Source organism: Photinus pyralis, unplaced genomic scaffold (genome assembly GCF_008802855.1).
Source record: "Photinus pyralis isolate 1611_PpyrPB1 unplaced genomic scaffold, Ppyr1.3 Ppyr1.4_LG5, whole genome shotgun sequence".
Lineage (NCBI taxonomy): Eukaryota > Metazoa > Arthropoda > Insecta > Coleoptera > Lampyridae > Photinus > Photinus pyralis.
The window spans coordinates 30575050-30602225 of record NW_022170596.1 but is presented as its reverse complement, the minus strand read 5'-3'; the positions used below and the strand labels follow the sequence as shown (position 1 = coordinate 30602225).

General features: G+C 36.3%; 2 protein-coding genes across 2 annotated transcripts in view; both read right to left on the bottom strand.

Annotated features, from left to right (window-relative positions):
* Nucleotides 1-6590: 6590 nt before the first annotated feature.
* Nucleotides 6591-27176, bottom strand: part of LOC116171441 — a 112381-nt gene continuing 91795 nt past the window's right edge. Inside the window, exons 5-7 of the mRNA XM_031488293.1 lie at nt 26843-27016; nt 26553-26784; nt 6591-8221 (exon numbers count right to left, since the gene is read on the bottom strand). Coding sequence (XP_031344153.1) covers nt 26633-26784; nt 26843-27016 — 326 coding nt within the window. The 3' untranslated portion in view covers nt 6591-8221; nt 26553-26632. The remainder of the gene's footprint in view (nt 8222-26552; nt 26785-26842; nt 27017-27176) is intronic.
* LOC116170677 (uncharacterized protein K02A2.6-like) lies at nt 17677-21635 on the bottom strand. The gene is made up of 2 exons (XM_031487181.1): nt 20694-21635; nt 17677-20637 (listed from the first exon to the last, which is right to left on the bottom strand). The coding sequence occupies exons 1-2, from the start codon at nt 21633-21635 to the stop codon at nt 17677-17679; spliced, it is 3903 nt and encodes a 1300-aa protein (XP_031343041.1).

Genomic DNA, 27176 nt, shown 5'->3' with positions numbered 1-27176 from the left:
TATACACATAAAAAAAGACAATATTGAAAATGGTACCAGCATCGCAAAGAATGAATAAAGTTTGGGAGCATATCCAGTTCTTCAGGAGAAGGAAGGAAAGCCTAAATTAGTTTCCTTGCAAGATGTCATCCTTTGTATAATTCTTGTGTAATGTATGCATGTTTATCTAAGTCAATTTAGATAATTGGACTATCTCAGTAAATTAGTGCATTCTCTACGGATGCTTAGCACGTGTCAGCGATTGTCACCGAAACTGACATGACAAATTGAGAAGGCCCAATTTATTGAGCGAGATCTACAAACCTGTTTGGAACGGGGCAAGTTACATAAGTTACGATATCCTGAGATGATAACGCACCGAAGGAAACTACCTTGACCCTGTGCCCCGGTAAAACGGAATTCGGGCAAGCTGAAGAAGCAAAGATTTGTTCAGCGCAAACTTCAAACTGTGGAACAATATTGACTAATGTCACTTTGAAGTATCGTGAAGTACGCAAAACGATTTCGAAATCTTCTCTTTGGTGACTGAGTTTCCAGTATATGTTGGACTCGAACAATTTGTAGGGAATAATAGCGTCGTTTGGCAAAATGAATACTTCAGTAGGCGTAGTGGGTAATCAAATTCATTCATAAAAGTAGTACGACGATTATTGAATAAAAGAGGGACCTTCAACTTCTGCCAAGTTTCATTGCACTTGATTTGATTGGAGTTATGAATGGTGGTCGAATGCCAAAAAAGTTCAAAATAGTACGCCTATTAGTCGTCGTTCGTGGGTCGAACAAGAAATAACTAAATTATAGAGTACGCTTATATAAACTTTCGAACCACGAAATCGGTAAAAAGTGGTCGATGCAGGTTACTAATAGGGACCATTAAAAGTTAAAGGCGCCTATAATTACACTGCATGCGCTGATAATTGATGCATTGTAGTGTAATTTGCGACTTTCGAAGAACAAATTGGTTTCATGTTTAATGACTCAGTTACGATCAAGGCCAGGTCACTATTGGTCAATAACACACTGTCTTCTTATCACTAACAGCATGCAAATATTCTTATAAATCACAAAGAAAGGGAAAACTTGCCGTGCTTGCCCCCAACTCGATGTCTTCCTCTTGTACTCGCATTCACACAGAAACATAACAGAAGGATCCATATAGCCTTCCAAGTCATTTTGCACACAATTAATCGAAATAAGAGCACACCATGTCAAAAAAAATCGCAAATTCGTAATTCGAAAATCGAGCGCACGTGATCGAAACTTTCGACGCGAATGTAATACAGCCCTATCGACTGCCACGGTACAAACTAAAGGTAGGAAACTCAAGAATCTCTTTAAATGCGGTTATTCAAGGGAAGAGAGATCGTAGACGCTGAGAACAAACATAAATAACTTGAATGCCCGCCTGTTTTTCTTGCCGCGCGCCGGAGCTGCATTCTGTCGTCGAGCTTGGGAAGTTCGGCGGGTCGCGAAGGTTGTGTGAGTTTAGGCGCGTCGTCCTTTTTATTATATCGCAGGACGCCCTAAATTATGCAGAATAGGAAGATGGTATTAAAATTGAAATCCTTGTTTTTTCGCGTATCTTTCTCCTAATCAAATATTTAAGCTATCGATCCTCTATGGGGGGCTTACGAAAATATTGATACAATTTGCAAACGAGAAATTTAATTATCTACTACTGTAATTAATCCAGTTCCAATATTACAAAATTATGATTTTAAAATTGTCTTTACAATGTTGCTTCAATCTTGTTTATTTATGGGAAATTTTAGACTGAAACCCCACAAAGTGTGGCACATTGCAGCTTTAGTTTCCATAGTCAGGTTCTTTGAACCCCCATAAGAAAAGGGGAGTGAGAAAATGAAACTTGAAACTTAACTACAATTTTTGTGGAGTTCGGCAGTAACATAAACCCCTACAAACTTTAAGAGAAACAGAGATTGCAGTAGTATTTCAAATACAAGTGCATGGGACTTTTAAATTTCAATTGAACTTTATGAGCATATTTTCATTAGAATCTTAAAAGAACTGTGAGAGAGTTTTAGGAGCATTTCTGAATTTCAGACAATTCTATTGAAAATTTCAAAGATCAAAGTTTAATGTGTACACTTTTTGTGAATTAAAGTGAATTTCAAGAGAATTTCAAGATGGTCTAAATTGGAATGCTAGTGTACGTTCACTTTTTGCAATAAAAATAAAAGAAAATGATTAGACAATCTCAAAAGAATGTCAAAAAACATGAACAGAGCTTTCACAAAATTGAAATAGTTCAAAATTTGTTCAGTGTCTCAAGAAAATTTTTTTATGAATTAGAAGGGAAATAATAGAGAATCTCCCGAGGAAGATTTCAAGAATAGCTTTTAGAAAATTTTTAATGAACTTCAGAATTCAATTAAATTTCAAAGCTCTAAGCAAGGTTTTTCAAGCTCATAGGTGAAGACTAAAACAATTTCCGGATAATTTTTAGAGAATTAGAGTAAAATTTCAAAAGACCTTAAAAAAATTTTAAGGGAATTGTATGAGGATTTCAAAAAGAAATTTCGACACCATTTCACAACAATTTTGAAAGAAACTCATGGTAATTCTGCATAGGATAGAATTTAAATAGAATTAAAGCTATTTTGTAAGAGAATTGTTAGGGTGTTTCAACACAATTTCCAGCATTAAGACAAAATCTCAAGCTTTCTCAAGAAAATGCTGGTAGAGTGTATAATAGTATTTTAATAGTGTAGCAAGCCATTAGGCATCAAAGGTCACCGGCGGTAATCTTGAATTTTCACTTATAATATCACAAGAGCTTAAATTATTTCCGGTAATTTTTTTTGAGGGCACGAATATTAATATAATAATAATAATAATTATCAAAATATTCGTGCCCTCAAAAAAATTTCCGGAAATAATTTAAGCTCTTGTGATATTATAAGTGAAAATTTCACACCTCTACTTTTTAACGAATAAGATGCCTTAATTTTGACTAGTTACCATAGCAACTAAAAAAATTTCCGGAATTTTCGCATCTTATTGGTTAAAAAGTAGAGGTGTGAAATTTTCCAGACAATTCCTCACACGTTCTGTGAAATCTGATGCCGATGTTCCCAGACTTTCCGTATTACATAAACGTGTCATTTAATATATAAGCAATAAATTGAATCGCGTGTGGGTTCAGTTCCAACTTCGATGCGCTTGTAAGTGATAAATAATAATTACTGTTATAAATGAATAGATTTTTAAGACTGTTATAAATTGAATGTTAGTTAATTGTAAATAAAAAAAACTACGTAATTAAATTAACACTGGTGTCAAGTGAAAAATTTTTTATGCCAGTAGTGACCACAAAAATGGAGCAACTTCCGCAGTTGATGCAAAGCTGGTGAAGCCAAATTCGAAGCCGGTCAAGATGAGATGGAAACAGGTCAACAAACCATGGAGGCTAAAATAGAAACTGGTCAAGCTGAAGTGAAATCCGGTCAGCAGGCCATGGAAGCTAAAATCGAAGCCGGTCAACAAACCATAGCAGCTAAATATATGAGTTTTGTTTGAAGACGAGATACAGAGTGACCAAAATGAGAGACAGAGTGTTCAATTCATGTAACAGAAAAAAGGATATCGATGAACTACGAAAACGTTCCACAATTGTCCCGGAAAGAAGTCCCCGAACCGTCTGAAAACGTTGGTACTACAAAAGTTCGAGTTAAACCGCCAAAAATTCGATGGAAAATCACCTACTTGAAACAGTTCGAGACTGAGCTGCCGCTGCAAATAAATGGACAGGGGAAGAGAAGGAAACTTTCCTTATAATTGCGTTACGTGGAGATTTAGAATAGAATAGAATACGTTTATTACCGTCCTTGTGACGAAAAGAAACACATTAACAGAGGTCAAAATTATGAATTAATTGCTACATATTCCTAAAATTAAAGTTCTCAAATTCTGACGAACTATAAAATGCCCGTTCCAACAAAAAAAGTTTAATTTTAGTTGTTAATTTTTTATATTCTAAATTTCTTATTTCTAATGGTAACAAATTAAAAAAATGAATTGATAAATTAATGTGACTTTTGTGGGTTTTAGTCAACCTAAAAAAGCTTTTACACAATTGTTTACAACCACGTGTTTATTAATTTATTTAAGTGGACCACGGTGATTTTCCATTGAATGTCGGTGGATCAATCCGAGCTTTCCTCGTACCAGTAGTTTCACACGGTGAGGTTTCTTTGTGGAACAGAAAGTAGATTTTTATTTTATTTATTTATTTTATTTTTATTTATTTTAGCTTCCATGGTTTGTTGATCTGTTTTCATTTTTTTTTTGACCGGTTTTCACCGCTTGCATTTATTGCGGTAGTTTCTGGTCACTACCGACATAAACTTTTACTAATTATGCACTTAAACATAACCCGACACTTGGCACCATCGTAACGTACATTTATTTACGTTGTTTTATTTATGTACAACTAACAATAGATTTATAAAAGTCTTAAACTGGATTAATTTATAATTATTATTTATCACATACAATTTATAACATAACACAAGCGCATCGAAGTTGGAACTGAACACAAATACGCAACATTCCAGAAAAATAAAATCTCTTTCGGCGCGACCGATCAGGTGTAGGTAGATTTCTGTAAAGTGTTCGCCGAGATATTTATGAGTTACACTAACCGTTAAAGTTTGCTCGAAATGGAATATCGGATCTCGGTAAATATCGAATGTACACAATTTTCCTCTATGAAAGTCGTCTTAACATTTTTTTTTTATATTTTTATATTTTATTTTATTATGAGTAACGAAAAACAATTGAATTTTTTTAAATGGTAGTGCACATTTTAATTTTCGATGATATAACATGTTAGTATCCTTATTCAAGAAATTTTTCAAAAAAATTTGATCAGTAACATTAATCCAGATATCCTACATCACAATAAAACAAATGAACGTGTATTATTAAACCTTGAAGACGAAACGAAATTAGCAGTCAAATGGGTTTCATCGTAATCAATGTTTAAAATGTTCACCATTAACAGATAGGACCTATCACAAAATGCTTGAAATAAAATTAGCACGGGTGCTAACGTGGTACGTCATTGAAAAGAGAAAAAAAATCCCTATCAAATGAGCCTAATTAAAGTGTGCATTGCTATTTAAAAAAATTCAATTGTTTTTCGATATTCATTTGTTTTCTGAAATAAAAACAATGGATTGCCTTGCCGCCTTATTATGGGAAATAAAATGCTGAACAACTTTCATATAGAAAAATTTTGTATAGAGAATATTTACCGAGATATATACTATATTCCATATATAATGGGCACCCTGTATATAAACTTATAATTCTATGAACCTATAAATATACTGGTACCACCTAAAATATGCAGGCGAATGACGATATTGCGTTTTTCAACGCATAGATTAATGCAATCAATGCATAAGTATTGGAAAAATTCATGATATTCGATTACTAGTTAATCAATCAATGTAAATGACAATTTCGTAATAGACTAAGCAAAATAATGCATTTGGTAATCAATAAATGCAAGTAATCGAATATTTGATAATCGATTTGTCAAAATAATGCCACATAACTGGAGACTTGATGGTAAAAAATAAACAAAGTGTATACTATGTATAATTGAAAAAATTGATTATAAGCGATTATTTTTTATGATTATTTAATCAGAATAAGCGATTATTTGATAATCGAATAATTGACTAAATTGCTAAAATTGTTCGAGTTGTTGATGGGACAGGACAGCAATAATGACATTAATATTAAAATAAGACTTACCTTCAAGTTGTGTGCGGGTAGTTCACGACGGCACAATAATTCGTAGTTTAATCTTTTTTACGTATCCTGTATCATTGTTCTTGACCTGTTGACGTGGATAAACAAAAAATAAATACATATAAAAAGAAATAAATATACCAATATAAATTCTAGTACCATTCCCAGTTTTATATTCCCAGTATAGTTAGTTGCAGGATAAAAAATTAGTATTCCACAAACTTCCATGCGTTATTGCGGCGAAATAAAAAAATCCACTCATACTGATAAATTGTTGATTAGTTGCACTATAATATGGGGAAATATTTTAATAGGTTCTAGTTACGCCTTAATTTCGAATGAGATGTCAAAATTGCCCTTAATTTTGAGAACTCGAATTCGAAATTAGGTGCCGCAACTTTTAGTGTCCAAATTACAGCTTGAATTGTAACTAACATAACCCCCTGAAAACTTTCGAATTACATAGCATTTATGTTCTTGAATTTAGGCAAAGAAATTGTTTTCAATGGGAAAAGTGACCTTTACAAAATAAGAGAATAAACCCCATTTTATATTGCATGAGATCGCCATCCGAAAGCTAAATTATTCAGAAGGCGGAAATTCCTACGATTTTCCTCGGGCTGGCATTGACAGGGCTCTCGCTTGCGAAATGAGAACGAGTCGCTTCTATCATTTTTTTTATTAAAGAAACATTTTCTCCATTAAGAACACACACGAACATTTCGTAAAATCATGATTCGCTAAAATTAATCTAAATGAATATTGGTCAACGCGGGTATACAGGGGTGTTTCGGAAAGTATAACCGTTTATCTTGTCTATATATTAAAATACTGATGATTTTACGGAGTGAAATCTTCGTCATTTTCCTTGCGATAAATTCGAAACGTAACTATAAAAAAGGTGATTGCGTCTTTTGCAATGAAAATGACGATTACAAAATTTGCGAACATGTAGATGGTTGCCGTGACTTTTATTAGTAGGTAGGTACATAATTGGCATTTTCGTTAGCGCGGTATACATTTGACATCACACAAAATTATGAATTCTTGAGAGCAAATTACATCTGGAAAAATTAATTGCAGTATATGATATGTGCGGGATTATTTTTTGGGGATTAGATATGTGCGGGTTATCACGGGAATTTCACATTTCCGTTGTAGGTATACTTGCATTAAACCCCAAAGGAGGTTCTGTGAAGAGTTTAAATTGGAACTTGCGAGTATAATAGAAACGATCACATTTAGAACTATAAGAAGACGAGAATGGTGGTAGGTATCTACTAGTGTTAGTCAAGACCCGTCACAGAAGCCCTTTTGAGACTTATGCATTACAAAACCATTACTACAAGTAGATATTTAGGGCCGCAGAATAAAACGGCTCTGAATCACACAAAAACAAACACTTTCGACATGCTCTGATATGGTTAGGTGAAGGGATATTGCCACTTTGTTATTAATTAACCGACAACCTCTGAAATTTGCTCACAAGACGTAAGCGTTTTATGGTAAAAACGAAGCTCCTATATCGACCGCCAAGCTTTAAATAGTCCCTAGCAATGGATTACTAAACACTCCGGACTACTTTAGTGTAAAAATGGTATGAAAGGTCAACTTTGAAAAACAAAAACAATTACGCTAAAATTTTATAGCTAACTTCATAGCTTTCTTGTTATATTAATATACTCTAAGGTAATAATTACATTTATTTATAGGATAGACAAATTCAAAACTCAAATATAAATTTTAGAAAATATGGTCAATTCTCGACCAATTTAAGGTTATTATGTTTGTATTTGTCTATTGGCGGTGTGCGTTAACGTTTTTCGATCAGTTTGAAGGTTTATATCTCCCTTAAGTTAAACATTCAAACTCGTCTAATTGTTTTTAATCCACGTTCGAAGCGGTTTAACATTCGGCAGTTGTGAGCTGAAAACTTTACATTGAACAACGCAGCAAATCGAGGCTTTTTGACCACAATCGAACGCAGTTACTAAGACCCGCTACGTTTAGGCTACTTACACCATACACTCTAATTGTTTTTATGTGGTGTATTAAAAATTAATGGTGGTATTGTCATTCACACTCACCTAGAAATTCTACAAATTTTCTACCGTTCTGCTTTATTCTCTCAACCCCGATCTCCTTTATTAGTCTTAAGAAAGTTAACCTATTTCGTTATAAAAAGTTGCAAAAGGGTTTAACAAGCACTCCGGGTTTTTTGGGGTGGGAGGGAAAGGTTGGGGAAGATATCAAAGATTTACACTATGTTAGTGATTTAGTTTTTTTTCTAATTGTCCATAAAATCTATAATTTACCAGCCGAATCTCACGTCTTCCATTGTAGTCGTCGATAAATGAAACACGTAGAAAAATTATGCTATCGGTCGAGCGCTGGGTTCTGCACCCGACTCACCCTGCAGGCTACGACCCGGCCGCCCCTGAAAAGAAAAATAAATTATTTTATTTACCTGCAACCGACTTTTTCTGTTCGATGTAATTAAAAGTTGATAAGAGTTTTAATGGTTTGGAGGAGAGGGCTAATTCCTTTATTCAGTTGTCGTAAGTAGCGCTACACGCTAATTTATCACTAAACTTTCTCTACGCGGTTTTAAATCATTTCGAGTTTGCTACCATTTTTTTTGTTCCGAGTTGAAAGGTGCAATTTGGACTGTGCTTTGATGCTTTGTGTTTTTAATGAGCGTTTATTGCCACTTCCACCTAATTTACAGGGCGTGATTTTTTCAGCCAGTTCGTGTTTTGCTGCTGTGATGTGTTTAATGTTCGCTCATTATGCCTCGGAAAGTAAGCGTCAGAAACAATTTCCGCAATTTATCGTGACTGTGATATGATAATTACCTTATCTTTCCATTAGAGTTTCCAAGTGCACTCACATTCCCTGAGGAGGAAGTATACAAAACAAGAATAGTACCCACAGCAATGCATCTAACAAACGATGGATCATTCAAAATGATAGAATGTGAAATAAATGATGAAGCAAAGAGGGCTTTTGTGCTCTTGACGGTAGTTTAGGGGTCGCTAATTCAAATTTCATAAGAAAGGTTCCGCAATATGAGAAAGGGTATTTTTCTAATATAATCTCTGTGTTTTAAATTGGACATTGGACAAGAAAGCTCGCGTATGGAATATGATGAAATGAATGAATTTATTGTTTTGTAACAGGTTAAATTTGTCTATTTAAAGTAATTTCTTTGTATTCCTGATTTTTGTACATTATAAACATTCATATTTTTGTGGAAACAACGTCTTCATTTCAGCCTAAACACCACAAATAATGACAGGACATCCTGTACATGAGATTATTTCAAATTTATTCAGTAAATCTGGGAGATTATTTACAAATATAAATAAAGTTGGTTTATTTTACTTGAATTCGTATTTCAGTGTTTGTTTTTCCTTTCAGATTTGATTGTAATTACGTAGTTTTGTTTTGTTGTTAGGCAAAATCTAATTAACACACGTGTTCTAGCGCTGATAACCAAGACACAGGTGCTTCGCGTTTCATATTGTTGAGGTTTGGCGCGATTCGCCATGATTTATTAGAAAATTCATAGAGAGGGAGCTTATTTTATGGTGGAAGCGGTGTTTTATACTGGAGACGTTAGTTTCGCGACGGTTGAAGAGCAGCAGTCAGTCTTATTTGTTATGTTGAAGACGCAATTTAAGACTTTTTATTTTAATTGTCACTGCCTGTATGCGGGGTAATATGTCCAAAACACCCTTTGTAAGCTTTGCTTGCTTTCACGGATTTTGTTTCATTTCTTTCATGTGTTTCGGAATCTATTTTTGTCAATCAATTAATTGTACGTTTATTCGAATCCATTTTGCGTCCCGGATAGAGTTTTCGTGTGCGATTTTTCTTTGTGTACCAAAGAATGTCAGTTGTTGAAAGTTTGTGTAGTTAATTCTTTGGCATTTTGGGAAGTTGATCGAGGATACCAATTCTCCCAAATTATTAATTTAAAATCCAGATTGAGGTTTTTAGTTATGACTTAAGCCGGATGTCTACGAGAAAACGACAAATCATACTACCAATGTTAGTTTAGTTAGTTTATTACTGCTCACTATATTTATTTTTAATTTCTTTTTTACAGTAATTTAAGCATAATTATCTTTTGTATATGTGAATTGTACACAAAACTTTAATTTTTTGGGGCCTCTCCCGTAAGACTTATAAATAAATAGCAAAAAAATAGCAAAAGTACCTATAATTCCTAATTAAAAGGTTGTTTTGTTTTGAGCCAGCTGAATTTATTTGGCAGCAAACGTGGGACACACAGTAATATTGTATCACAGTTCTATATTTGAGTTAAGGTATGTATCCGTTTAAGATAAGGCGTGTATGTGCGAGAATGTGCAGAATTATACGGACGGAGTAGAAGTACGCAGGGGGACATTAGCATTCGTCGCCTGGCTCTTAAGGTGGATGCACTTCGACGCATCTCAATTAATTTAGAGAGTTAAGTTTATTTTAGCTGAGGCAGCTTGGAAAGTGAGTACGAAAGATAGGTCCCAAACGTACTACAACAAAAGAAGAAAATCGAATTAAGAATTTCATCAACAGAACGACGAACCCGAAGTTATTCCCAACAATTGTAATTACCGTTACAGTTTTACTAAGGCAATTAATACGTCAGAGCCATTACACACCCCTGGCGCCACATTCTCTCTCACTGAAAAATGTGTAACGTTAGCACCTACTTCAAAATTTTACAGAAAAGGCTAGCGAATTTATTCGACACATTTCATGGTGGTAGTGATTATGGTAGAAAAAGCGTATTGTTTGCTGGGGGGTATTCAACCAAAGTCCCCCCCCCCTCATACTATATTCGTTTCGATCCCCCCAGTATATACGAGGTAATCGAATCATTTTATGGTGGTAGCGAAGATGGCAGAAAATGCGTACTAATCTTTGTTTGCTGGGGGGTATTCCATACCCCCCAAACCCCCCGGTGGTAAATTCTCTCCCATGAATGTTTAGCGTCAGTTGCTTTAGAAAAAAGTCTACCGTCGCGTCGGCGTCTTCAAGAAGAGAATGTCCGATGGTCTTCTTGGAATTCCTCAGGGGTTAGAGTTATACGCACAAATGTAGCACCGGTGGGTCTGGAGGGTATGGGATACCCTCACTATCTACCGAGGTTTTCATTGGGGTGGGTATTCGAATGATGATGGTAGAAAAAGGGTGAAATAATTTCTGTTTACTGGCGGGCCAAGAAAGGAAGGTCCGATGCTATTTTTTGAAAGTATCTGACCAAAGAGTTGGGTACTCCATGGTCCGAACTTTTAACGTTCTGAGATGTTTGCGATAAAAACGCGTAGTAAATATAATCAGATATGGGTATGTTAAGTGCAAAGAACGAAAACGCTTGTGCCAGCAAAATAGCCATTCGTAATATTAAGCTTTTTCTAACTAAAATCACACGATATTCAATAAAGTGCCTTATTTGCAAAAAAGGGTTCAACAAGTGATGCATAAAAATATACCTTTTTGGTTTTTTCCAAGGTCACACTTGTCTTGTTGGATACTGGGTAAATTCCCGCAGAACCCACCTCAATCGATCTTATTACATTTAAATACAGTAGTATAATCAAATAAAGTGTAGTAATGGAGTCGAACACCATTTTTTCCGATCACAAGTATTTTTAGGTACTATTTGACCTTTAAGAGATTGATACAAGGTGTAAACATATTAGTATGTGTTGGAATCCAAAGGGCGCATTTTTTCCGAATAAACCAGTAGCACATAATGTAGGATCTACTACTAATTTTTTTTCTCAACCATCATAACACATAGAAGCATGGAAGTAATATCATTATAAGGGTGCTAGGAGTAACATAAGAAGAACTTGGTACGTTGAATTTTCCGTACCGTTTAAATTTCAAACTACCTTTCTTTCATTTAATTGTATAAAGGAGCTTTTCAATTGCTTACCTCCATCTTGTGTACCATCCATATTTATCTTTGGAGTGGTTTCTCTTTCTCTTTGATGTCTGTGATGGCTCCATTGAAACGTTTCTACGTATCGTATGTTACATTATTACTCAGCATTTTTTCTCATTACGTATGTTCTTTTAGGGCTTTTACTATCATTCAACACTCAAGCGTCACCTTTGCCCATAGTTTTCTTTTAATTTTTTATCGCTATTTCTTTTGGATTTCCTTTTACGTTGATCTACCAGGATTTTACGCATTACCCACGCAGTACGTGGATGATCTGGCTTTTTTTTAACGAGCTAGATGAGTTTCTACATTACCGACTTGAAAAATTATTTCGCCATTACCTGTGACTCACTTACATCGAAGTTTACACCTGGAGATTTCAAGATAGTTCTTAAGTGCAAGTATATTTCAAAACCTTAGAGAACATTACTGTTGTAAATCACTCTGTTATACCTGATAGTACGCACCTTGTTTCCGTTGTTACCGAAGAATATACCTTCCCAATTTTGTTTACGATTACTTTTGTCACTAAGAAGTCTCATTTCTGATAGTCTGATTACGTTATATTCTTTATATTAGTTTGTGTTATTTTTTTTTTTTTTTAGTAATTGGTGTTTGTATAACAAACGTTATTTACACAAGTCAAGAAGATTGAATGAACAGTAAAAATTCCTCAAATGAATAAAAAGCGTTCGTGATTAAAATCTTTCTTACGGAAGCTTTAAATTGGGATAATTCTAACCTTTTCATATTATCATCTAACGCATTGTAAAGCTTTACACCCCAATAGTTAGGACCGTTGAGAGATTTTTGAAGTTTAAAGTGATTTAGCGTAGGAGAGAACAGTATCTTGTCGAATGTTGGTGGTTGATGGTGTTTGATTCATATGAAAGAATATTCTTTTTGACATAAATAAGGCATTGTAATATGAAAATACACGGCAGGGTTAAGATTTTTAATTGGATAAACCAACTTTTACAGTCCTGCCGATACGCTAAACCACTAATAATGCGCAACGCACGCCGCTGCAGGCGAAATAATCTACCTGTGGATGAAACATGACCCCACACCAGAGTGGCATAAGACAAGATACTGTGACAAGCGCCAAAGTACGCTAGTTTAAGAACTGAAGTAGAGACATGATCAAGTAAATTCCTCAATAAGTACATTGAATTACAAACACGAACTGCGACGTAATTGACATGATTGTGCCAGTTGAGCTTGGGATCAAGATAGACACCCAAGAACTTTATCTTGCCCTTAGCAAAAGATTCATGTATGGGTTTAGACGTAAAACAGATACTTTTGGTTTTATTTACATTCACCGATAAGCTATTACGTTTAAACCAATCAAATGCACACGAACGTAGACAGCTAGATTTCTCAAATGCATTATTGAGTAACTTATCTCCAATGCTGAATGTCGTGTCATCCGCAAACAACACCAAGTTTGAATTAAAAGTTTGTGAATTGCGAATGATCTCAAGATCATTCACATACATCAAAAACAGCAAAGGCCCCAATATATCGTTATATCGATATTAGTTTTAAAGTTACCGAGGCTTTGCTCGAAGCCGATATCTACAAGTTTTGGTTACATTATTTGTTTTACTCCAAAGAAACTGCTCATATTAGCGTATTCACATTTTGAATTAATTAGATTGCATTGCTATTGAATAGAAATTTAGTTATTTGTGCATTTTCCTGAATTTACTGTCACGTTTATGCTATCATACAGATTGTTGTACTGAAAATCGTAGCAGATCAAAATTTTGCTTTTGCTAGTGTAAAGTCATTCGACTTCTCGATTCTTTTTGAGTATTAATTACAGTTTTAACATCCGATTGCTCCCGTGTCAGACGTTAGCATTGCCATTTCGCAATATTTTATGTGCAGCGCGATTCACTACCGCCTCTGTTTGTTTGTGTTGTCACCCGTTATAGATTTACAGAACGCACCCTTCTGAATTCAGGAGGCCGCTACGACTAGAATTCAGAATTTTTTATTTCTTTAGCTTATCAAGAACTAGGATCTCTTAGTCCGCTTTGTTTCCCCCTTTTGGTTAGTATTCTCGCCTCTCTTTTGAAAGTGACTAGGCGGGACCTATCCGGATTAATATTACTTCATTTCCTTTTTGCTTATTTTTGCTTGTGTACAAAAACCCCAATATTCTCCCCGGCCCACCTCTACTACCTGAGCTTATCGTGTGTTTATCTCAAAGTAATCTAGTTATTTTTGGTCAAAGTGAACGTACCAAGTATACGTGAACAAATTCATCCGAATAGCTAACCACCGAAAAACAATCGACCAGAAGGGCAATCATTGACCAGTCGTCATCTAGAAAAAAAGCTCTCCTGAATTAAAATAATTTTGAATTTATTTTCAATTTCATTTTATCCCGAGAACCTTCCTTGGCCTCTCACTGAAATATCTTCTTTCAAATTAGTTCTTCGTTGATGGCAACGACTTATTTTTATTTAAAAAAATTGCAAAACATGAGGAGCGAATTTATCCAATGGTAGAGCACTTTCTGGTCGATTTATAGGTTAAGGGCTAGGAATTACGCGATTTTAGCATTAGATTTTTGTATCTCGGGTAAAATGAGAACGTTCTCCCCGTGGGACGTCGTTGGCAATAATAAAATATGTAAGTCAACTACTTTCTACACATGAGTAATTTTTCAAAGCACACCAACGCAGTTTATTTATTTTCTCATTATATACTCCCTACTCTAAAGTGCGTTCATGTGAAAATCGAAAAAATAAAAGGTCGAGAATATAAAAGTAAAACGAATAAAGGAATTTATGATGTAATACTTTAAGGGAGCACAAATACAAGAAATAAATTCTCTTTGTAAGCCCAAAAACATTAATCAATTATCTTTACTGTGACACCGATTGTATCAAAGTGACTCAAAGATTTTCCCAATTTTAAATTTAGTAAGAGGAAGGGATATTAATAATAAGAAAAAGGTCCAGCTCCGTCGACTTTCCCCCAACCTTTCCTTCCCACCAAAAGTGAGGTTGATAAATGTTTGGACCCCGCCAAGATCGAAACGATAGCCTCTTAATTAATTTTCGGCAATAAATTAAATCTATCTATTAACTTTTTACTTATTTCGTATTACTTCGGTTTCTTTTATTTCTGCGGCGCCGCGCTAAACGTTTTCCTTGGAAATGGGTTCATAGATTGTCTTTTATTACGACGAGGTAGTTTAGGGAAAAGTAGAGTACAAAATTACATTTTCTTTTGTGCTATATACATTCATAGACTTGCCCGTCTTATAATTAAATTCGCTGGAAGTTGGGAAAAATGGAAAATTTAAACGTACAGGTATATCAGAAGCGCTCAAGCCGAGAGAGGAAGCGGATTTTGACATATCCTTTTATTGGGACAAATCTGGCGTTTGTGAAATCGGTCGAATATTGGAGATTAAATATGAAAAACACATCATGCGTGAAAAAGAAGTTCTTCAAAAATCGCCTCACAACGATAATCGTATCCTCTTATCGTGTAGGCAACGTTAATTAAATGCGTGAAAACTTTATTCGGGTAAAGGAAACGTCCTGAAGGTATGCCGAGGAAATCGGTAGCAATTTTGTTTGAAGTCCGCTTTGGTTATTTATTAATGGCCAAACCGAAGTTTGTTAATTTTAAGAGTTAACTTCGTAGCAATTTAAATGGAAATGGGGCGATGCGTCGGCCGAGATACTAAAAGTTGCCTTTGCGTTTCCTTTTCGGCATTTTATTTTGGCAAGCGCAATTTACATAAGACTAATGGTTGTATGACTATGACAGAAAATTTGTAGTAACTCTGTCTCTTTAACAAAGTGCACGTCGTGTCTCACCCTAAGCGAATTATTTATGGCAAATATCGTACTCCTTTACATTTTGCATCCCTCTATCTCAATGGGGCACACGCTATTTTCTTTTAATACAAACTTTATAGCTTCACAAAGTTAGATCCCAAAGAAAAGTTAAATTCGTAGCGACAGCCTCTGTAAATGTGTGTTACAATATTCGGAATTATACAATACGCTATAAAGTAACTATTTCCCTAAACTGGATTTGCAACCAATTGGATTTGACAGGATCTCTCGTGTACCGTAAGAGGTATTCACAAATACACTATAGAGATAGTCCAGCCAAAGAAGTGGGGTAGAATTGTTGACTTTAGGCGATGGATTTAGGGTCAATTACTTCCACAATTATTATAATAACTGATCTACTTTTCGAATCCAGCAGAACCCTTTTAGTTCGTTTCCATTGAAATTGGATCAGATTTTACCCCCAAAGTCTCTGCGTAAAACAAACTTTAACTGACACGCGATAAGAATTAAACTTCCTTTAAAAATTATACATTTTCTGTGGCCTACTGCAGTAATTTACCAATTTTTTCAGACAATTTTGGGCGCCCTATTTTATTTCGATCTGAACCTACCTAAGAAAAGCGACTAATTTTGAGAATTATTTTTAAGAAATGGAGTAGTTTGGGAATTTAATATCAAAGAATTTTCACAGAGTTCAAAATTTAGTGGGCTGAATTTCCAAATAAATGATATTTTTGGTGGAAATTCAAAGAATAAATTTGTCAACCGCGGTGCAAATGTGGTGTGTTTTTTTTTGCGTCGTTTAGTTTCTATGAAAAACTGTTTTTTAATGGGTTTCGGAAACCTCTGGAATTTCTATCATATTTCGTCTCCATAGCTCAGAATTATGTCACTCTATTGATCAGGAGAAGATTAGTGAGCAAGATTTTGGTAGTTCACCCCATCTTTTAGTGTCGAGTTGCTAAGCGAGACGCTAATGTTTTCTCCCAATTGTCCGATTGCTCGCTCGCTCTATGGCTTCATGGCCATCGATGTAAAGGGAACGGATGGACCGAATTTTTGCAGGTACCTAGTTTCTTTATCAAATTTGCAGTTGTGCTTTGGCACCTTTGATTATGTATCGTCATGTTCTAGTGTTAGCATATTCAAATGATGTCTTTGTTCAAGAAGAAGTCTCTCCTGGGGTGGGAGTCTCCACTAACCGTGATGCCGCGGGCGGTATCCATTGAACCTAACGTGACCTTCGGTTCTCTGCAGAGAGGTCGCCTTCCAGACACTATCTTTTGTGCTTTCATGAATATCACAATTCCAATTGGCACAATTAAAAAATACGATGGACAAGTGATATTAAAAAGGGGTTAAAATAATAGTGGCAATTAGTTTTGGGGGAGATTTTGGGATTCATTCGGATATTTAACTAACAGAATCGATGTGTCAATTAAAAATTCGCGTTTGGAAAGCTGTTCCTAGTGCGGGATCCTTAATAAAGTTTGAACCAGATTCGATTTTAGAACGTAAGCGAAACGTAGTACTTGAACTCGAAATCTGTCTCTCTTTTCCAAATTCAAACCCCGATCTTCCCCTTTGCCCGCATGCGTCACGCGTTATTGCGTTATTTTAAATGAAATTAAAGCTTTTAACCACCTTTTACCTTGCGTTTTCTAAAATAAAGTTTGACAATGCACCCTAATGCAAAGGTGCACTATTTGCATTTTTGATTAACACAAGATCACTTTATGCAATCGATTGTGGGGGATTTAACCATTACCTACCTACCCCCTTTGTTACAATGTATGTAGATATTCATTTCGCCATCTATCCCAAAAAATGTCAGGGAAGACGCTTTTAAATGAGATAAGTTATGACCAGGAACGATTATTAGCGCCTACAAAATTTATTCTACCAGCGGAATGAATTATTGAAGTAGATTCGGGTGCTAGTTTTACAGTGATGGCACAATCATGTTTTGAAAAACATCTGCTACATTAAATTGTTCAATACTTCCCAAGCCTAAGGAAGCCATTGGTGTTTGATCCTCGTCGCCAATATTAAATACCCGCTTTAGTGTAAATGGTTTATTGCTCTTTTAACTAATTATTATAATTATCTAGTAGACACCACGAAATCTCGAAAACGACTGGGCATTCCGGCGTTCCTTTGTGGTCTTTGCATACCGGTTGTTACTGTCATATTTTCTTTTGTATCTCCTAATGCTGTCTCTACTGGTTCCTCCTCCTGAAGTCTGTTGTCATCAGTACGTAGATTGTCCGTTATGATTTCATCGGTTTCTGATGGTCCATTCATAACGTTTCTACGTAGATGGTCTACATGTCGCTTCTGTGTTTTTCCAATTTCATCCACCGTTTCGTAAGTCACTGGACCCAACTGCCTCACTATCTTCTCAGGTTGCCATCTTGAACCTTCCCCTCCACCGAATTTTCGGGCCATCACAGATGCTGACTGTTCAAACACTCTGGTACTTTTAGATCCAGCTTCCATCATCTTCTCCTGCGTTTCTCGCACTTTTTTTGTAAAACTAGGCCGAAGCAGGTCAAGACAAGTGCGTATTTTTCTTTTGAACATTAATTCAGACGGTGATGCTCCTGTTGTGGTTGTAGGCGTAATATGTTGGGTTATCAAAAATCGAGCGATTTTTACTTCCCAATCTCCCGTACTCAGTTTCTTTAAAGTTCTTTTGGTTTCTTGTACCATTCTTTCCGCTTGGCCATTTGACGCTGGGTGGTATGGTGAAACTCGAGTATGTCGGATTCCATTCTTCTTAGCCCAACATTCGAACTCTTCTGACGTAAACGAACTTCCATTGTCACTTACAATTACCTCTGGAATTCCATGAGTTGCGAAAATTCCACGTAATGCTTGAATGGTGCATTTAGATGATGTAGACGGAACTCTTTTTACCTCTAACCATTTACTATAAGAGTCAACAATAATTAAAAATTGTTGTCCACAAAATGGTCCTGCGTGGTCTATATGTATTCGACTCCAAGGAATCTCACTCCATTCCCATGGGTGTATAGCTGCTTTAGCAGGCATCTTCATTTGTAATTGGCACTCTTGGCATTGTCTTACAGCACTTTCAATGGCTTGATCTATTGACGGCCACCAAACATAGGATCTTGCCAGTGCCTTCATTCTTACTACTCCTATGTGTGCCCCATGAAGAACTCTCAGCACTCGTTCCTGGATTTTCGGCGGAATCACTACTCTCGTACCCCATAGTATGCAATTCTTGTAAATTGATAACTCATTCTTTCTAACCTTGAAAGGACGTACTTCATCTTCCGCTAATCCCTCTTCCAACTTATTCGGCCAGCCCAATTGTATAAACTCCCGGATCCTGCTAAGAACTGGATCTCTTCCTGTTAATTCTGCAACTTTCTCGTCGTTTAAAGGTATTTCGGGCATATTCTCCATCATGAGTACTTCGCCAATATGTTCTACACCGCCGAGATCAACTTCTGTAGACAATGGTATGCGGCTCAGAGCATCCGCGTGACTTATGTCTTTACCTGGCCTATGTATTAGCGAATAATTATAATTACTAAGAAATAATGCCCAGCGCACTAATCTCGGAGATGACATCTGTGGAACCTGAATGTTCTCGCTCAATATTCCTAGAAGCGGCTTGTGGTCCGTAATGATGTCAAATTTCCGTCCATAGCAATAATTATGAAACTTTTTAACTCCCGCAATTATTGCCAGAGCTTCCTTGTCCAATTGGCTGTACCTGCGCTCTGTCTGGTTTAATGTTTTTGAATGAAACGCGATGGGAGCTTCCCTACCATCTTCTTCCACATGACTCAGTACTACTCCAATTGCCCAAGGAGAAGCATCGCACGAAAGTCTTAAAGTTTTCTTTGGGTCATAGTGAACCAGCAATTGTTCCGACGAGAGCAACTCCTTGACCTTTTCAAATGCTTGTTGGTGTCTTCTTGTCCACTTCCACGGAACGTTCTTGTCCAGAAGTCGATGCAAGCATTCAGCAACATTCGCTTTATTTTTTAGGAATCCGTGATAGAAATTTAACAATCCCAGAAATGATTGTAATTCCCGTTTGCAAGATGGTATAGGCGCATTTTTAATATCTTGAACTTTGTCAACCGTAGGACGTACTCCCTTTGCGTTGATGAAAAATCCCAAAAATTCAATGCCCGTAGTCCTAAAAACACATTTAGATTTCTTTAGTTTCAGTCCATCTTCTGCAAATCGGCGTAAAATTTCTTCGATCCTTTCACACAGTTCCTCATCGTTTTCCGCGGCAACCAAAATGTCATCGAAGTATGGAAAACATCCCGGAATTCCTGCCAAACGATTGTTAATGAAACGTTGAAAGATCTGCGGTGCCACCTTGATTCCGAAACAGAGTCTGTGGACCGTATAGGTACCTCTCTGAGTGATTATGGTCTGTAACTTTGCTGAATCCTCATCCACCTTTAATTGTTGATATGCCTGAGCCATATCCAATTTTGCGAATACCTTAGCTCCATTCAACGCAGTTAAGATTTCTTGAGTAGACGTCATCGGGTATGGATCATCCTGAAGAGCCCGATTAAGTGTACATTTATAGTCGGCACAAATCCTAATAGTTCCATCTCCCTTTACTACCGGCACTATTGGTGTCGTCCATGTAGGGTTATCACACGGTTTCAAAATCCCCTGTCCTATTAGTCTTTCAATTTCCGCATCAATTTTGGGCCGTAGTGCAAAAGCCACATTACGCGCCTTTAAACGAATGGGTCGTATTGAAGGATCTACTTGGAGATTTACCGGTAGCCCTCGAAAAGTACCGAGACTGTTATTGAACACCTCACTATACTTTTGTAAAACCTTCTCTAGTTTAATGTCCACCACCGATACAGAGTTCATTGACAGTCTGATACCTAACTCTGCGAACCAATTTCGTCCTAATAAACTAATGTTATCGCCCTTCGTCACTACTAATGGCAAATTCTTAACATGTTTACTAAATACTACGCGCACCAAGCATTCGCCCAGAATCCCAATGTCCTTCTTTTGCCAGTCCCGTAAAGTTAATTTAGTATCCTTTAATCGCGGTTTGTTATGGGGGAATAGTTTTTCAAAACATGATTGTACATCACTGTAAAACTAGCACCCGAATCTACTTCAAATTCACATTCCCTGTCATTAACAGATAACAAAACCCGATATGGCACTTCACCTCGACCGATATTGTGAAGTCCTGGAACAGTATCGTCGTCGGATACATCGCTGTCAGTACTAACATTTGATTTAACTAAATATTGTCCGCTCTTATTTGCTTTATTGATTTTACCTACCCTTTTATTTCCGCTTGTTTCGTTATCTTTAGCACGATTCTTCTTCATCAAGCAAGCACGCTCTAAATGCCCCTTCTTTGAACAGAATCTGCACTCAGCATCCTTCCAACGACACGTCAATGGGTCATGATTAGCTGTGCACCTCCAACATTTTGTGGCATTCAACTCCTTAGAATGTTCCATTTTGTTAATAGTAGCACTATCTGGAGCTCTTCGAAGTTCCCCTAGCTGGCAGGCTGCATTTTCGGCCGCTATCGCTGTATCAAATGCCATTTGAAACGTCAATTTTGCTTCCGTCAATAAGCGTCGCTGAAGCGATTCATCTCGCGCACCACACACGATACGGTCTCGAATTTGGTTTTCAAGATCATTGCCATAATTGCACAAACTACCAATTTTGCGAAGTTCGGCAACCCACGCGGAAATTGATTCACCCTCTTTTTGATGCCTTCGATTAAATAAAAACCTCTGTATGATTTCCGATTGTTTAGGATTAAAATGGGTAGTCAACAAATCAATAATGCGGTCGAAAGTAGTGTCGGCCAATTCATTTGGTATACACAAACTTCGCGCTATCTGAAAAGTTTGGTCACCACAAATGCTTAAAAAAACCGCACGTTTCTTATTCGCATCCGTTATTCCATTTGCTTCCAAATAAAAATTGACCCGTTGTATGTACACAGTCCATGTTTCCGCCGCTGCTACATTAAATTGTTCAATACTTCCCAAGCCTAAGGAAGCCATTGGTGTTTGATCCTCGTCGCCAATATTAAATACCCGCTTTAGTGTAAATGGTTTATTGCTCTTTTAACTAATTATGCAAAATTCACGTTAGTTTGACAACACTAACAACTGTTTACTAATGTATCTATGATTCAGTTACTCAATACACAACACTGAGCGAAGTTATAAATGGTTCTCTAGTCAACTCCGAAGCTAGTTCTAAGTCAGTACTCTTGTTGCAAAACAAACAAAAATTGATATGTAGGACTTTTGGCGTTTGGCACTTCTGTATTTTCCTAATGTAATTTGGGAGGGACTAGCATCGAAGCCTACACAGGAAAAAGCCTTGGTTTCGGAAACCCTTAACGATTGGAGGTCGCCCATGGAGGTTGATATGTTTTAGAGGATTTTTTCCAGCACGTTTGACATTTTGATATTACTGAACGGATAGCACGTCTTGCTGACTAGATCCAGAAGTGTTGGATAGTGAGAAAATGGAGCATGTGGGCGCCGGAGTGAAAAAAAATCTTCTGCATTTGCAGATTGGGTTCATTTTAGAGGTTAAAATTTGCAAGAAGTGCAAGTTTTTACATACCTAGTGAACCTTTGTCTTACTTGTGATAATCTAGCCAAGTGTTTCCAATTTTTTGGTCAAACTCGTCAACCCCAAACTGTTGTATTAATACAATGGTGGTTTGCTAGTAACTTTTAAAATACAAGGATCACCCGAAAATACAGCGTTCCGAGAAATCAAAGAAGTTTCGTGTTGCCAATGTACACGATTCGTTACTTATCTTTCTTAATTCATTGCCACTGAAGAAGGACTGTATCCAACCCAATTCAGTATCAAAACTGTATCATCACCTGAAAAAAGGCCGACGTATATCAGAGATAATTTTTTTTCTTCAGATAAAATTAAAAGTTTGAATCTTTAAGAAGAAGTCCTCGTAATTTAAAACTTGATAGAAGCTTAACAGTTAATTAATAAATTACACCTGACAAATTTTTCTTTAGTTTTACTAATTCCAAAACTGGCTCGAAGACCAAAGCACTTAAATTTATGATTCGGATAATACGAATTTTCTTGTATTACAATTATTTCTTTATTATTGACAAACACAAACTTTTTAAATTCGAAATTCCATGAGTAAGAAACTTCTTCACAAAATCAAAGTTGTTTCCACTTACTTTGTTAACATAAAGACGACTACGTTTTTTTAAAGAAAAATTACATAACCGGTTAGACTACCGGTACAAAATAGCATCACAAACTTTACGCTCTATTTAAAATAAACCTGAGACAGCAGCCTTCGGCTCCAATCCACGTTTACACTTAATTCTAGCTATTTCTAAGCAAAAACCACTTCCTTTAATAAAATTAAAATCGTTATTCCCGACGATACTCGAAATTCCATCACCGTCGGCCGAACTGATAACCACGTGCGTTGCTTATCTCTCACGTGGCATTGTTTATCGCAAAACCAATTAATTTTTGTCCGACAATATCTTTTTACTAACACCTGACCAGCTAAAACGTTACGATTAAATGTTCCAAGCAGAATTAAAGGAATAAAAAAAAATACCGGCTAAATTTACAATAAGAAGCCAACAATAAAATGACCATTCAACAAAATCTGTCCATTCTGTGTGAATTTGAAATAAAATCCCCAGATCCTATGAAATGAATGAATTACGCTATATACAGGATGCTCCGACTACCATTTCCAATATTCCGACACGTATTTTTTGACTCTACAATGTCGCTTGCTCTTATCTTCGGCATTATTTCAACCTAGAGAAACGACACCCCCATGTACTCGTAGTTTACACAACAGGTCATATGTGGTAGAAAGAGTTTTTGAAGGTGTGACCAAAGATTTATTGATGGAGAACTACGTTGGAAGGCCCGTATCCGTACAGGCAATGATGCCGCCGTTGAATGTTTAAATGAACATTGTCATGGAAGTTGCGTAGCTCGTGTAGAAACCGAAATGGAGTAAACTATCCAAGTAATTAATAATTCTGTAATTGGATTACCCAATCATAATACTTTGAAGAGGACGGTGAGACGAAAAGGAACTACACGAATGTTGCACCACCTGCACCATTAACCTCCGAAGAAATAGTTATTCCAGTAGAACATAAAACCTACATGACGTCGAATAACATACGGGAAAATCCAACCCCTAACGGGAAATTAATTTTTGGCCGAATTTATTTTTAACTATAAGTTTAATATAATTTATTTTATTGGTTCGTCGATGGAACGTTTAAATTTGCTCCAGCGTTATTAAACCGCCCATTCCGTCAGCCTAGTTAGAGTCCGTTTCCGTTTTTGCGACGTTTAAAATTCCACCATTTCTTATTTTATTTGTAAGTGTTCAATTTAAATCGTAATTGTTTCAATGAGCAGTTGCTTAGTCGCCTCTTACGACACGCAGTGTCCTCTGCGGTAGGGGTATTCTTTCCCGCCCCTACACGGGCAAATTAGATCCCAAATACCTACCAAAAAAATTGTAAAAATATAAAGCAAAATTTTATAAAACTTAATAAACCTACATTTTCTTCTTTGGCTTCTACCAATTAGAAACGTTGCTTAGTAGAAAGCCCTTTAAATTTAATATACGGTTATAATAAAAGGATGCAATAAAAATACACAGTTATAAAGGAATTTTTCCTATACTCCTATAGTGATTTGAAGTGCTCGGTTGTGAATTGGTTCAAATACACCATTTTATACTTCGGGCACCCAATGGTGCAGTGTATTTGAATTGCTTTGTAAAGCAGCATTATTTTTGGCTTGGTAATAAAATTAATCAATTAATGGTTGTAACATTTACCTACTCGTGTGGGGTAATTTATCCAAAACCTGAGATTCGATGCTAATTAATTGAAATCTATTTGGAGTGGTTGCGTTGAGTGGGGAAATTGGTTCTAATTGGGCTAGCAATCGCCACCAAATCTCAATTAGGGCATTACTCGATTTAGTTCTTAGACGATTACTTAATCAATATTGGACCAGAAATATGTTAATAATAATTTAGCAATCTATTAGGTATTATTACTAACTATTATAATTGATAGTCGAGTAAGGATACTTTTTTGGTGGGTTTACACAATAATTAGTTCACTAAGCTCAGGATCGATTCGTTGGTTAGCAACTCGCAATAAACCTTTGATCTATTGGCTATTTCCTAATGATAGTGAACTAATGATAATGATTGTATAACCCATCATTACCCTTGATATATTTTTTAGTGATTAAAAATAGTAGTTTCGAAACCCATCCATAAAGTTTTTCCTGTGCAATTGAAGTCTGTTTAGCTAAAACCACTTGAACTGGCAATTTTTTCAAGGTTTTTAATGGAAGTTTTTTCTAATAGAAAAGTGTAATAATCAAGTTGAACTCCCAGTTTACCCTACACCCTTTGCAAGGTTTATTCTCACAATTTTTAGATACCACTCCTTTGGCACCATACCACAAATTAGGAAAATGAACTTGATCTCATCTGTACGGATATCGCTCTCAAATAAACTACAAACTTAATTGAAATCCGAAGTTTATACTATACTTTGGAAAGTTCGCGTTTAATTAAATTAATTAGTAAAATAGTGACAGTTGCTAGTTTCTTAATAAACCTTCCGATCGTCTTATTTTCCCTTGCGCTTTGGTGATGAAATTGCTTTAATTTAAATTACAGGTCAACTCCATCGGAACTAATTGTCCTCACGTACAGCAATATTGAATACAAGAGTAATTTAAGTGGGTCCGTTGTTTGTATTAGCGCTTACACGTTTAATGTAGTTAATTGTTAATTAAACCGTATTCTTTTTTTTTTTAATTCAATTATGAAAATTGCCCATGAAATTTTCCACCAAACTTGCATTGCCAAATTAAAAAAGTAGGTTGAAGCTATAAAGAATTACTCATCATTGCTGTTGAATTTAATTAAGGAAACTCGTTAGAGAAAGGAAGAATTGCACCTACATTTCTAGAACGAATGTTTGATAATATGAAGGGCGAATTTTGCAGTCAATGCAATGGTGGATATTTTAAAATTTTTTTTATAAATTATTGGTGGTTCCGTTACAGTACCCCCTTCTTGTTTTTACAGGAATCAAACAGTACGCGATTCGTGTCAATTAACGATCTTTGGGCGAGCTAGCTAAATACACGACCTGTGAGATTAAAGGCACTTTATAATACGGTTTAAAATCCCTTCCTGTAAGTCACATTGCAGCGAACGTATCTGTACCTAGCAAGCCTGCGTTTTCAAATGAAATATACGATATAGGTAGGAAAGTAAGCAGAATGAAAATCAAATTTGCAATTCAAATTACTTGAAACTTTCCCATTTTAATTTAAACGTGGGGCATTCCGATGCAAAATTCTAAACGACGCACCTACCGCGCATTAATTGAGGTAATCGTTATACGAGCAAACGCAACTGGTTAACAAAAAAAAGTCAATACGAAGTCTTCAGATTGCGAAATAGGTACCGGATCCAAATCAATGCTTTTAATAAATGAGAACTGTCAAATGCAATCTACGTCTTCATGTACGCTCGATTAGTCGCAGTTTATAACCGTTTTCCAAATTTATGGCGAACAGAAATTTTAATATGAATTTTTTTCGGAAGGTGCTTTCCTTATTGAAAGTAAATAAGGGTGAATTTATTCGGCCTAATCGATCTCCTCCCTTTCCAACTTTTAATTAAGCGAAATTTATGTTCCCAAAAAAACAGAGCGAAGCTCGTTAGCTGAATTTGAATGCGCATTTGTCGTATGCAAGCTGAAACTTTGGAAAGCGTCACTTCGAAACAAGTTTCCAGTTTCATATGGATGATGAGCTTTTTACTGCGGCCGAAGTTTGTGATGACAATAGTGCAAATTAGTGCACCATTGTGTCGCGCTGCAACTGGGGAAAACAACACGTACCTACTGCTAGACGAACCACTCGTCCTTCTGTTGGTTTTGCGTGACGAGGTCCGCATCACCACCATTGGCGGGTGCGTGACTTATTTTGCCAGGCAGTAGAGGCGGGCCCGGGGCGGCGTGCTGTGGCGGAACCCTAGTGGGCCCGCAGGGTGGCACCAGTTTCCCTGTATGGGGAGAGTTGTCATTGAGCCTTGCTGCTTCATCGCTCCATTGGAGCCATACATTTGCTGAACTGGAAAAAAAAGGCACCCAGATTACTCGAGGAAACTTTGGAGAGCGCGTCGACTTACGTGAATACGATGCGTTTTGCTGTTGCGTCGAGTTACGAGGTCTCGCATTTCCTCCTCTTCTACATATACAAATCGCAACGGCCGCGATGAGGAATAATAATACTAAAAGGATGCTTACTACAACTACGACGAATCCTGTTACTTCTAAACCGAGAATAGGGCCGGACTCGTTGTCTGTAAAAAGATTAAACCAAATCAATAGTGTTCTCTAATTGAAAGTCAGAATCGTTCCCGATTGGGAACGTTTGTGGTAGAGATTGCAAATAGCTCAACGCGATTTACATAATCAAATACCTCAGAATTTACTGTACGAGGTATTTGAATAGGAGATCGG